The sequence below is a fragment of the Convolutriloba macropyga genome, chromosome 3 (assembly GCF_964194025.1).
Source record: "Convolutriloba macropyga chromosome 3, txConMacr16.3, whole genome shotgun sequence".
NCBI classification, from domain to species: domain Eukaryota; kingdom Metazoa; phylum Xenacoelomorpha; order Acoela; family Convolutidae; genus Convolutriloba; species Convolutriloba macropyga.
The window spans coordinates 3,762,438-3,776,241 of NC_134470.1; the positions used below are offsets into that span (position 1 = coordinate 3,762,438).

The 13,804-nt window shown below is 36.1% G+C and overlaps 2 protein-coding genes across 2 annotated transcripts in view; both read right to left on the reverse strand.

Annotated features, from left to right (window-relative positions):
- Positions 1 to 13,804, reverse strand: part of LOC142335883 (uncharacterized) — a 126,287-nt gene that overhangs the window by 17,269 nt on the left and 95,214 nt on the right. The window lies entirely within an intron of this gene.
- Positions 1 to 13,804, reverse strand: part of LOC142335838 (nucleoprotein TPR-like) — a 36,128-nt gene that overhangs the window by 5,854 nt on the left and 16,470 nt on the right. Inside the window, exons 5-8 of the mRNA XM_075384166.1 lie at positions 13,334 to 13,621; positions 9,751 to 10,019; positions 6,049 to 6,244; positions 1,912 to 2,198 (exon numbers count right to left, since the gene is read on the reverse strand). Coding sequence (XP_075240281.1) covers positions 1,912 to 2,198; positions 6,049 to 6,244; positions 9,751 to 10,019; positions 13,334 to 13,621 — 1,040 coding nt within the window. The remainder of the gene's footprint in view (positions 1 to 1,911; positions 2,199 to 6,048; positions 6,245 to 9,750; positions 10,020 to 13,333; positions 13,622 to 13,804) is intronic.

The following is a 13,804-nucleotide window of genomic DNA, read 5'->3' on the forward strand; positions in this document are numbered from 1 at the left end:
CTGTATAAGTTTTTGCAGACTCTGTTAGCTGCTCTCAAATAATCTTCATTTAGAGTAACACATACCCATTTGGCCTTACAATTTTGAATTAAAGTAAATATAAGTCAATTTCAAAGTGAGGAAGTCCTTTTTGAGAGAGAGGTAAGTCAAGTTTGAACAAAAATAACGCAAATGAGCAAAAAACTCGCTCCACTGAGAGCGAAAAATGACGTCACGCACGCAATTTATTTGAAATTGCATGAAAGAATGAACAAAAAGCAGATTTGAAGTGAGTGTGACGTCATATGGTCGTAACAAAAATCGTGACGAAAAAAAAACATAGCAGGACAAGTCCTGACGTACATGTCAAAGGATTTGCATTGACTAAACAAAAAAACTGGAACTGGAACGGACTATGAATGGATTGCGAAAACCATTTCAAAAAAGTCAGATAAAAAGAAAAAGCCAAAATCAATGTCAAAATGCCGCATGTGAACAAAAAAAAATTGCGAGAAATGAAAAATTGGTTCAATTAAGAAACTAGATCTAGAATGAACTATGATGGATTGGGAAAACCAGTTAGAAAAAACCGATCCAAAAAATCTAAAAAAACCGGTAAAAATCAAAGTGAAATTGCCGCATGTGAACAAAAAACCACTACCGAGAAAGCGCATTTTTGTTCAAACACCATTTTCTCACTATACTTTAAAATTAGAGCGAAAAAAATACACGCCTCAAAACCACTCGCTTTTTCGCTCCATTTCCTGTTTCGGCGTGAGCAAAATCACTACTCCAATTTTACTTCAAAAATCATGAAAATATGTGAACAGATCTAAAAAAAGACAGCGCCCCAAAACAATTCAAATTCTTTGAACTGTAAAAAACATTGTCCTGACGTCCAGACAAGTCCTGACGTACAATTCAAAGAAATTTCATGGACTAAACAAAACTAGACCTAGAGCGGACTATGCGTGAATTGGGAAAACCATTTCTAAAAAAAAACAGTTTGGACGATTGAGAGAAACACCTTTGACTGAAAACGTGTGAGTTAGAACTAAAAATTGCTTTGAAAACCACGCGTGATCAAAAAATCCGTTCGCTTAGAGAAAATTTTAAACACAATTTTCTCGCTTTACCAAAAACAGAATGATCAGAAAACCTGTATCTCTACTCCCTGCTCTTGAATTCGTTCAGCCGTTTGACCTAAACACATGCGGCGTTGACTTTTACATCCTGTTTATAATACACGCCAAAAAATTATTGATTAGTATAAAGCGACTTACGTCGGAGAAATTGCTCTCGAATGACACGCGGCGCAATTTTATTCAGGGGCTGTAGCCTTGATAAATTTTTCTTCATGGGTGCGAAAACATCAACCGACAGTAGGATTCTAACCCCGACCTCCTGAGTCCGCTTCCGTCACCTCAACGGAAGTATTAAGTATTAACCACTCAGCCATCGGACTTGTCATAGAGTTTCTAACAATCGGTTTTACTCGAACAACAAACTTTATTTCGGAGTGAGAGCAATTGCAATCACTCAAAAGTCAAGAAGTGCACAAAAAGTCACTTTGAGAAGTCAAAGATTATTCCAGAAGAAAAGCGCAAAACGGTCCAGCGAAAAATTTGCATAAACAAAAGACACACGTGTTTACAATAATTGCTTCTATCGAGAGCAGTTAAAAACCAATATTCCTCTTCGAGTCATAAAATTCAGCGGACTGATACAATTCAAACTCTCATATCCAAACAGTATGCCAGTCATTAGGCTGTTATTAATCTGCTCGGCCTTTAAAGCTATGGCAAACAGGTTGGCAATTCAGTCAAGAAAAAGCAACAACAGTAAACTTTTAGATTTGAATAGCAGAAATAAGACGTGAGAGATAATTCTTATCCAGCCTTATTTATTTTGCTTTCGAAAACTTTTATTTACCTCCGTAGCAGGACTTTGAGGCGCACTGCTGTCTGTTTCCAAATTAGCCACCTGCTGCTGCAGCCTATCTGGAGACTTCGTCCAGACTGCACTGTCGCTATTCTGAGCACCCAAAATGCCCGACTGGGCACTTGACGACGACTCCATGGCCTCGATGTTGTATGTCTCTACTTGTGACACTTGGGAGAAGTGAGGCTGTCGTTCCATGACGTGGGATGATCCTTGGTCTCCTCCCGCCACTATGATGCCAACTTCACTCTCTGTTGAAGCGATCATGTCCACATGTCCTAAAAACAAACACGATAACTCTCCTTTCTGTCACATGATTGCATTGCTTTTATGGCTTTTTATTCAAGTTTCTCTTGAATTATTGCATTTGTTTAAAAAACAGATACGCAAAAGTGCTCGAAATTTTTATTCAATTATTTAACTGTTTTCAAGCGAGCGTTTACAGGCAATGATTTTTAGATAGTGCCATTTATCAATTACTATTTATCCATACTGCAAATTACATATTCCAGTCAATATTTCTCACGAAATTCATAAACACCGCCAGCAGATTGCCGGAATAGCTGCGGAATGGACGTCCGTGCAACAAAATATATAGAAACCGATACATAAATGAGTTGAAAACGTTCTCGGTGTCTTAAAAATTACATACTTAGGTTTAAGTTTTTTTAATCAGCTTAAATTTTCGAAGTTTAAAAATTTGCTGAGTGAATTTCTGCTGAGTGAAGTAAATCACGCATGATCAAAATCTAGCCATGACAGGCGGGGTAATTTAATGCAAACGAGACGGGTGTATCCTAGGAAACTTTTTCGTACAAAAATTTCCACACTGGAGACGTGAAGTTTGAACTCTTGATCTCCCTGATAAGAGTCAGCGACCTTAACAACTTGGTGATAGCACCTTTGCGAGCTCCAATTTAGATCACGCAAAATACAAGAAATCAAGCGTGAAAAAACTACTTAAGTCCGGCAAAAGACTGCTCTAGAACACACCAAAAAGGACAGCCAGATGGCGGAACAAAAAGCATAGCAGGAAGAAATCCCCAAGCGAATCGAAGTGTCGGAGCTTCCTAAAAGTCATCCTTTTGTCTCAAAGCAGTTCTTTGCCGCCCCAGATTTAACTTCAATACAGAAAAATTTCAGCATAGATATCATGCACTCAACCAAAGAAAACAATCGTGCGTCATTCGGAAAACTTGAAAAAAGCCGCACATTTTTAAATCCTCCGACAAAATTTTGACAGAAAACTCACGTGATATCTTCAAACGACAAAACTTTGTATTTTTATTATTATAAATGTACATGTTAACATGGAAAAGCATGGCAACATCGAAAAGCCAAAAACTTAAGATGAAGAAAAACTGACAATCTCAAAAACCGACCGGGCTACTAAGTGTTCTGAATTAACCATTCCAGAAAAACTGCAATTAATTGTGCCAGCCAACAGACACATTGGGAAAACACAAGACAGCTGTCATTCTTACGAACTGAACAGAACAATGAAAAACAAAAATTAAGACTTAAGCATGCAACAAATTGGGTCGTCACACCATTTCAGAAAATTTTACAAATACTTCTATCGAGTTGTAATAAGACTTAACTAAATTCCATTCAAACAGTTGTAAATTTTGAATTGATCAGGAAAAAGACAAAGGACAAAGGAGACAGATTAGAACTCAAATGAAAAAAAAATCGTTTAACAAAACGTATTCGGAAAAATTGCAGAAATATGAATTTTTTCTCGTAAATATTACTCAAACATCGCTATACTAGTTTCCACAAATTCTCAGAGCAGCATCAAGTTAAATGAAATCAAAAACAAACAAAATAAAGAAATGTAAAAATCTTTACATTTTTTAACAACTCATTAAGGTAGAGCAAAAAACTAAAGTGTATGATATTAACTTAGTATAGATAATAACCAAAAATAGTAGCAGAAAGGCATTTAAAATAATTTTGGAAGTTGAAAACCAAATTGAAAAAAAATCAGTAAAAAAACGATTTTCTGAATTAGCAGTGGCGATTAAGTAAAATCACTTAGCCATCTTCCTGTCGAAATAAAACAGTAAAAACAGAATTCAAAGATTCGAAACATTGAAAACTTTTTAAAATTGCGATTATGAAAGTTTTCATTGAATTTCAAACGCTCAAGCCAAAAAAATTATTATAAATAAGTCGAAGTTTAAATCCCTCACGGTGCACAAATAGACTCACTCTATTAAGTCAAACCAATACAAAAGTAGAATTGGACAAACAAACCCAAAGGTGGAGTAGCATGCTTCCAATATTACGAAACAAAAACCCACACATGAAAAAGATTCATTCAATGCATGAATTGTCAAAAGGATTTTGCCATATACACTAATTACTAGCCAAAAGTTATCCGAAAAAGAAATATGAGCCATGTCCACTGATTACAAGCCAAAATTTATCCAAATGAAACATATGAAACATAGCTGCCTGATTGCAAGAGAATGGCCGCAATAGCTTTGTAGATCTGCAGTCTCAAAAAGCTAGTGAAACATACCAAAAAACTAACTAAATGCTGAGATGTTATATTTTGATTAAGAATCTGTTGAACTTTTTGCTGCTTCTATTAGAAGCTCTCGAAAATCTTCATTTATAGTGACACACTCAGTTGAAGTGAGGTAAAGAAAAGTCAATTTCAGAGTGAGGAAGTCATTTTTGAGAGTGAGGCACGTCACGTGTGACCAAAAACTTAATCACGCAGATGAACAAAAAAATCGCTCCACTTAGAGCAAAAATGACGTCACGCACGCAATTCTGTTGAAATTGCATGAACGAATGAACAAAAAGCAGATTGTGATGTCATATGGTTGCAACAAAAATCTTGACGAAATAAAAAAACATAGCAGGACAAGTGCTGAAGTACCATTCAAAGAATTTTCATTGACTAAACAAACAACTAGACCTCAAACGGACTATGAGCGAATTGGGAAAACCATTTTTTAAAATCAGATCAAAAAAATTAAAAAAAAAGAAAATCAAAGTCAAAATGTCGCATGTCAAGAAGAAAACAAATAACGAGAAATGGAAATTTGGTTCATACGAAAAAACTAGGCCTAGAATGAACTATGAATGGATTGGGAAAACCATTAAGAAAAAAATCCGACCCAAAAAATAGAAAAAAACAGTAAAAAATTAAAGTGAAATTTCCGCATGTGAACAAAAACACCACGAGCGAGAGAGCCAATTTTTGTTCAAAAACCATTTTCACTCTAATTTAAAATTAGAGTGAAAAAATTTCACGCCTCAAAATCCCTTGCTTTTTCGCTCCACTTCCTTTTTCGGCGTGAGCAAAACCACCACTCCAATTTGACTTCAAAAATCATGAAAATGTGTGAGCAGATCTAAAAAGACAGCGCGCCAATACAATTCAAATTCTTTGAATTATAAAAACAAGATAAGGCCAATAATAGCCCCAGCTATCGCTTTGCGGCTATGAAAAACAATTCTACAAGAAAATCCAAACTACAAGCAAAAAATAAGCCTTATGAACAAATGATTACATTTGTCTGAGGAACGATAGACAAGATAAGAGACAGAGCAAAACATGAAAGAGGTTCCGTACTTTTTCTTGCAGCAACCCACAGTCTTCTGGCTTCAAAACAGAACTCTCCATTCAATAACTTTTTCAGTTTTTTAAGCACATACAGTCCCAAATTCCATGTTACGACAAACTCAAGCACATGAGCTGCACAATAAGTGCCAGCTTGGATTATATAGTTGTTCTATATAAAAAATGCATCGAAAGTGGCACGGTATCATTTTTACTCTCATAATTGGATCCATTCACCCCCCCCCCCAGTGATTTTTAGGCTCCCCAATTACAAATTATGTGTTGTTATAAAGCATGTTACTATGTAGAAAAACAGCACGTGCGCTTGAGTGCATAAAAGTTAAATGCCCACTGCCGGGGCGAAACAATAGATCCCCATATTTCACTGAGGTATGGTTGTAAAAAAATATGGTATTATAAATTTGGTATTATATCGCACGTTACAAACGAGAACTCTCGCGTATGAGGCGAAGAATTTGTATGGAGCCCACTAAAGTGTGGACCGAAACAAAAAGTGTGTCTGAATATGTCAAGACAAGAGTACGAACCAGTTGAGTGCATAGTGGTGGTAGTGGACTCCTCATCATCGTATGCGTTGATCTCGTCCTGGTCCAGATCCTCTTCCTCTACCCCCACCTCAACTCCATCTCCACCCATGTGATGATCAGCACCACTCGCATTGTGCGAAGAGGAGGATGACGAAGGCATGTCACTTTGGGGACCCAGGGTTGAAAACTGCGGCTCCTGCATTACAACAATAATTGGATATTTTTACTTGCATTTTACGATAAGTGAAGCGAAGCTACATACAACACAGATGCTAACAAAAACAAACGAAACATATTGGATAATAATAAATTAATCTCAAAACCTCAAAAGACTTTTGCTTTTAATGCCAAAAAAGTAAGCTAGAAACTTGAAATTTTTGAAACTCCATATTTACAAAACCTATGCAATCATCAAAAAATCAATCAACAACATGTGATACAACGTAACTGGTTATTACCATTGAAAAATAAACTGAAGTCCGACGTCAAATTGCTCAGAAGCGCAAAATAGTGAGGTTATTTTCACCAGTTTTTACCTCCCAGCAGTTTATGGTGAGTCATACTCTTAGAGACGAGTCAATTTCTAACAGAACTACAGCGATTTGATGCCCTTGGCATCAGTTTATCCTGATTTGATGAATTTTTACCGCTAATCGATTCCATGTTTAACGCGATTCCATGCCCTGTTTTTTTTTCGTTCATCTCACTTTTGAGTATGAAAAGCCAGAAGTTGTAGCTGCAAAAAAGAGTAAAATCGGAAGGACGCAAAAACGACCAAGCGAATATTTTCAAAAAATAGCCGACAGATGATCAAACTAGCTCAAAAAATTCTTGGGCCGCAGAATGTAGATAGCTGCAGATACCAAGCAGATTTGAACAAGTTGTTGTAAAAAAATGCCTAAGAAACAATTGTTCTGAAGATTATTTAACTTGAAAAAAGAACAAATTACCTGTTACATTTGAAAATCGGTGCTTTTTTATTAACAGCCGCCATTAGGAGTTCTTTATCAACTTTGAATGAGTTTAGATTAACCTTAAAGCGCTTCAATATTAATGACGAAAACCACTCACAAACGCTAATCACGCTATTCAACCTCATAGTCACTTTAAAAAGAGTAACATATGAAGCAAAGCATATAAAATTAAAAGGCCGTACAGCTACGCTTTACCAGCAAATATTACCTTTATATATGTGGGGATTCTGTAGTTTGAATAGGGAGAAGGGACTCTTATAGGAAAACTTCTAGAGATGACCTTTCGACCTTGAACATTAAAAGCAGTTCCTAATTACTAAATATTAGCAACTAAACTACTGCTGAAGTCAAATTTTAGCAGAGAAGTCAGCGTTCTAAAACAGAAGTCAATACTCGAAAACAAAAGTCAAAAGTTCAAGTCATGAATAAAATTGCTTCCCCTGAAACAGAAACACATAGCAGGGCAAGTCCTGAAATACAATCCAGAACAATGAACTACTTTATGACCTGATAATTAATTACTCCGCATTAAGGTCAATCAAAACTGTCAGTTTTGACACTATTAAGGCTAAGCAACAAGAACAGCATTAGCAATCAAAACTAAAAATCAACTTTTACTTTTTGAAGACGGGTTCAAAATCAAAAAAAGACTTCTATGGACTCAAGCAACCAATTATCTTCCCTTATTTCTCATTATCTACCTGTCATTAAATGTGAATGAGACCTGTCACAGATGATATTGAATGATACAACAAACAATAACCAATTTTCGCAAATAAACTCGCTAAAATTTTTTGAAGGCGAATAGTGCAAAGGTCAGAGAAGGCAATGGCTACCGACTGATAGAAATACTTCGAGTACCTGAATCCTCATCGGAAACCGGTGAGACCTGTCGTTAATGAGCTGAGGGAAAACACAACAATAAGTTCAACAAATACTAGCAAAACTCAAAAATTCACTAATATTTTTTTTAAAACGAACAGCGTATAAGTCACAGAAAGCAAAAGCTATCAACTGAAAAGACTATTTGCATTAATTAAATTTTTCTTAGCAATAAAAAAAACTGACAATAATGATACTAAGCGATAAAACAACAAAGTTATTTAAAAAAAAACTAGCAAAGCTCAAAAATTCGGTTATTTCTCTTGAAAACAATTAGTATCAAAGTCATAGGAAGCTTGAGCATTGGACAGAAAAGTTTAAACCGATTAAATTAACCCCTATTAGCAATCGATGAGACCTGTCCCTAATGAAACTAAATGATAAGACAACAAAAAATACAACAAATACTCGCAAAACCGAAAAATTCCCTCAAAACTTTGGAGAAAAAATAGCGACAAAATGCAAGCTATTAACTCGAACCAGTAATCAGATTTTTTATAACTCATTAGCAACCAATCAGATCAGCCATTGACGATACTAAAAAAAACAACATAAGGTTTTTAAAAAGTTGGCAAAGTCAAATATTCACAGATATTTTATGACAACAAAAAGTCAAAGTCAAAAAAATTTTAAGCATCCCCTTGATGAGTTGAAGCAATTGCAAATATGTGCAAATTAGAACACATATATATGATATTCAAGCACTCAAGGAGAAGAATCACCGAAAACAGGAGTCAAAATAACGCACGTGAAAAAAAATCCCTTTCAAAAATCGAAATTTTGTTCAAACACCAATTTCTCCCTCCACTTGAAAGGTAATTGAGAAAAAAACCACACCTTGAACCAACTCAATTTGTTGCTCCCTTTACTACTTCAGCGTGACTATGATCACTACTCTAAATTGACTTCTCACTGACGTGAAAAAAGCCAAAAAAAAAGCGTGAAAGACATCAGACCAATACAATCCAAATATTTTGTAAAAATATGCGCAGAGTACCAATACTCCTCTTCAAGTCGTAAAAAGAGCAACACTTTGACACTAATTTCTTCAAACTTCGTTCGACGGCCATTAAAATGCCAACTACATTCAACTTACTGTTATTAAATTTACTAGAGCAATTAAAAGCAACATCTATCAGACAGAGATATTGCTGGCAGATTACCGGACAATAGCCGCGAAATATTGTTGTGATCATCTAGTAAAAAAAACATAGAGAAGTGGGGGTTAAAATGAGATTTCGATTTCAAATTCTATTGCAATAGGGGTAATGGCGCAGCAGCAGACTTACATAAGTTTATCTGACTTCAAATGATAAACTTGAACCAATTTTCAACCGCACTTTTCTTTAGCTCCAAAGTAGTAACTTGCCACCAACTGATTTCAGCTACATGCGCAAAAAAAATTCAAGAGAGAAAAGTCAAAAAGGTCAAAACCGGCTACCCTATTTTGCATATCTAGTCTTTGGAACCAAAAGCTGCTTATTAGAATCTTTGAATGTTTGATAATTTTTGATCCACTAAAACTGACTGCCCGCAATTTCAGACCAGCTTGTACTTTTCAGGAATTGACTGTCCAGCAAGTTCAGGTACTAAGTACTTATTAGACCGGGCAGCGTGAACACACTGTTCATTAAACCATCAAGCCATATTTGATGCACGAGACGAGGTAAAAACCAGATAACATACAAATAGCTTGAGCTATCGCTTCGCAGGTAATAATTTCCCGATAGCTCGATATAACATTATATTCGATACAACCATAGCTATCATTTGTATTTCTTAAGTTCGATAGTGCAATCCTGTAAAGCGTTATAACTTTCTATCAAAAAGAAATGCGGTAATTTACGTGATCATTCTCCTCAGAATCGGGTGATAGGCATATGACGTCACCGGTATCGTCATTATCATCGTCTTCCATTTGTCCTCCTCGTTCCTGTTCCTCGTCCAACTGTTCCTCATCCACGTCATCTTCCTCCTCTTCCTCTCCATCTTCGTCAACATCCAATTCCTGTTCTTGCTCCTCTTCCTCGTCCTCCTCGTCAACAACTTCATTATAATCTTCTTGTCCGTTTTCATCCTTGTCAACGTCTTCTTCGGTGTCGTCTTCGTCATGATGTCAACTTTCTAAACAAAAAAGTTATCACGGAAAAACAAATATTGCGGCAGATTGTGGGGAAAATAGCCGCCGTTGGTTGACCCCCGACTGACCAACGATAAGATCGAGCGGTTGGAGAAAAATAAGAAAAAAAATGTCGACAGCCTACTTTTTTTAAGTTTTAAAAAGTATTCTAATTTGATTCATTGGAGTCGCTAGATATGGTAAACTGTAAACTGGAGTACAATAGGCTTAAAACCAAAACCAATTAGCATCATACTTCTCAGAGCTTAAATACGATAATGCACTGTCTTTAAACATTAAGTCTTACAGCCCGGGCTTTATTGGTTTAAACGGTTTCTTTTAATTCCCCTTTTTGACCCTAAAGGTATTTGATAAAATGTACTGAAGGAATTCTAGGTTCAATTCAGTTGAAAGAGTTAGTGAACAAGTCAGAAGTCAAGCATGAAAGAGGTGACAAACGTAGAACGAAAAAAGGTAAAAACGAATTACTACAAAAACATAGCTGATAGCACACTTGAAATGACTCGAAGAGTCGTGCAAAAAAAAACTTTTACCTAACCCTACCTATTTCAGAAATATGAAAGAAAAAAGCAAAATACATTGCGAAAAATCAATTTTTAATGAGAAATGTGGTTAGGTAGGTGTGTAACGTGTGTGTCTGTCTTTGTCTGTGGGTGTGTTTGTTTGTGTGTGTGTGTGTGCGTCTGTGTGCCCGTAAAATACCCAACACAACTCGGGTCGTAACAAGTCCCATAATAAAATCCAAAATAACTGCATAGAAAACATGTAATCAATGAATTATCCAGTATATTAAATGACAATTACGAGCCAACAACAAAGTTTTACGTATTTAGTGAAAAACAAAATTAGCATTTAAATTGTTGAAATTATAGGTGGAAATCAATAAGATCTGTGTAAAAAACAATTAACAGTCAAAAACGGAAAAAAAAAGTTCAAAAGGATGCAGAACTCATTAGATGTATAAACTCGTTTTCAAAGATATCTACAAAAAAAACTTTGAGGCTAGCAGAAACATTGTTGGGCATATGACGTTTTCACTTTGAACTTAGGATTTCCAATCAACCTCACTCAATACACAACGTACTTGATAGACTACGAAAGCCGGCAAAGCAACTCTGATGATCCTGTACTTTGCGGGTTTATCTTCATACCGTTTAAGTAATAGGCGAACCCATCCTGTAAAAAGACAGCACGAATACAATCGAATTCTTGGATTCTAAAACAGGAGGCTGAAAAATCATAATCAAGACTGCAGCTAAAGGCGATGTCTATTTATTTATATCAAATGAAAGAAGCATAACCGACTAACACCGGAAGAGTTGCTCTCGCGCAACTAGTGGGAGCTCTAATAAATTGCAGCTTGCTTCAGTTGGGGAATTTACTTATATCAGAGTTTAATATACACCACTATTAAGATTTAAAATAAAAATGTTACCTGTTTTGGCGCACTCATCATTTGACTTTAAGTAATAAATTGGCGTCAATTGAGTTCAGCTGCTTGAAATTGCGATTGAGAGAAAATTCCACGCAGAAATGTCGTTGGGGGTAGTTGGGGTGGGGGCAAGTTCGTGGGTCGGGGGTAGGTGTGTGTATGTGTGTAAGGGGGTGGGGGTAGATGGGGGGGTAGTTTGGGGAAGGAGGAGTTTAGATAGGTTGGAGGGACTTATATGGGATCAAAAATTCTCAAAATGAGCTTTTAACCTTGAATATTACCATCAGTTCTTAATTACTATAAATAACAAACTAAGCTTCATTTTAAAGTCCGTCGTTCGATAACAGAAGTCAACATTCTAAACAGAAGTCAATGTTTAAAAACTTAATTAAAATTCAAGTAATGACTTCGGCTAAAGAAAACCTGTAGAATAGCAATACTCCTCTTCGAGCCGTTAAAAGACACACACACACACAAACACACACACACACACACAAACACACACACAATTAGAATAATGGCTTCTCTTCGAGAGCAACTAAAAATGTGAAAAAAAAAACAAAACATAGCTGGCAGATTGCCAGAAAACAAATGTGATTGCTTCGTAAACTTGTAAACCTACAAAACCACTGAAAAGGACTTATATTGATTCAGATTGCCGTTGTCCAAGTCATAAAAATTTTAAGCTTCCCCTTGATGAGTTGAAGCAATTGCTAATATGTGCAAATTAGAACACATATATATCATATTCAAGCACTCAAGGAAAAGAATCACGGAAAACAGGAGTCAAAATAACGCACGTGAAAAAAAAATCCCTTTCAAAAATCGAAATTTTGTTCAAACACCAATTTCTCCCTCCACTTAAAAGGTAATTGAGAAAAAAATCACACCTTGAACCAACTCAATTTTTTGCTCCCTTTACTACTTTAGCGTGACTATAATCACTACTCTAAATTGACTTCTCACTGACGTGAAAAAAGCCAAAAAAAAGGGTGAAAGACATCAGACCTATACAATCCAAATACTTTGTAAAAAATGCGCAGAGTACCAATACTCCTCTTCAAGTCGTAAAAAGAGCAACACTTTGACACTAATTGCTTCAAATTTCGTTCGACGGCCATTAAAGTGCCAACTACATTCAACTTACTGTTATTAAATTAACTAGCGCAATTAAAAGCAACATCATCAGACAGAGATATTGCTGGCAGATTACCGGACAATAGCCGCGAAATATTGTTGTGATCATCTAGTAAAAAAAGAAGACCAAGAAGTGGGGTTAAAATGAGATTTCGATTTCAAATTCTATTGCAATCGGGGGTGAAACTTGAACCAATTTTCAACCGCACTTTTCTTTAGCTCCAAAGTAGTAACTTGCCACCAACTGATTTCAGCTACATGCGCAAAAAAAGAATTCAAGAAAGAAAAATCACAAAGGTCAAAAACGGCTACCCTATTTTGCATATCAAGTCTTTGGAACCAAAAGCTGCTTATTAGAATCTTTGAATGTTTGATAATTCTTGATCCACTAAAACTGACTGCCCGCAATTTCAGACCAGCTTCTACTTTTCAGGAATTGACTGACCAGCAAGTTCAGGTACTAAGTACTTATTAGGCCGGGCAGCGTGAACACACTGTTCATTAAACCATCAAGCCAAATTTGATGCACGAGATAAGGTAAAAACCAGATAACATACAAATAGCTTGAACTATCGCTTCGCAGGTATTAATTTCCCGATAGCTCGATATAACATTATATTCGATATAACCATAGCTATCATTTATATTTCTTAAGTTCGATAGTGCAATCCTATAAAGCGTTATAATTTAACTAGATAATTTTCTATCAAAAAGAAATGCGGTAATTTACGTGATCATTCTCCTCAGAATCGGGTGATAGGCATATGACGTCACCGGTATCGTCATTATCATCGTCTTCCATTTGTCCTCCTCGTTCCTGTTCCTCGTCCAACTGTTCCTCATCCTCGTCATCTTCCTCCTCTTCCTCTCCATCTTCGTCAACATCCAATTCCTGTTCTTGCTCCTCTTCCTCGTCCTCCTCTTCAACAACTTCATTATCATCTTCTTGTCCGTTTTCATCGTTATCAACGTCTTCTTCGGTGTCGTCTTCGTCATGCTGCCCACTTTCTAAACAAGAAAATGAATCACGCAAATCCGGCAGATTATGGGGAAATAGCCGCCGTTGGTTGACCCCCGACTGACCAACGCTAAGATCGAGCGGTTGGAGAAAAATAAGAGAAAAAAAATTGACGACAGCCTACTTTTTTTAAGTTTTAAAAAGTATTCTAATTTAATTCATTAATTAAATTA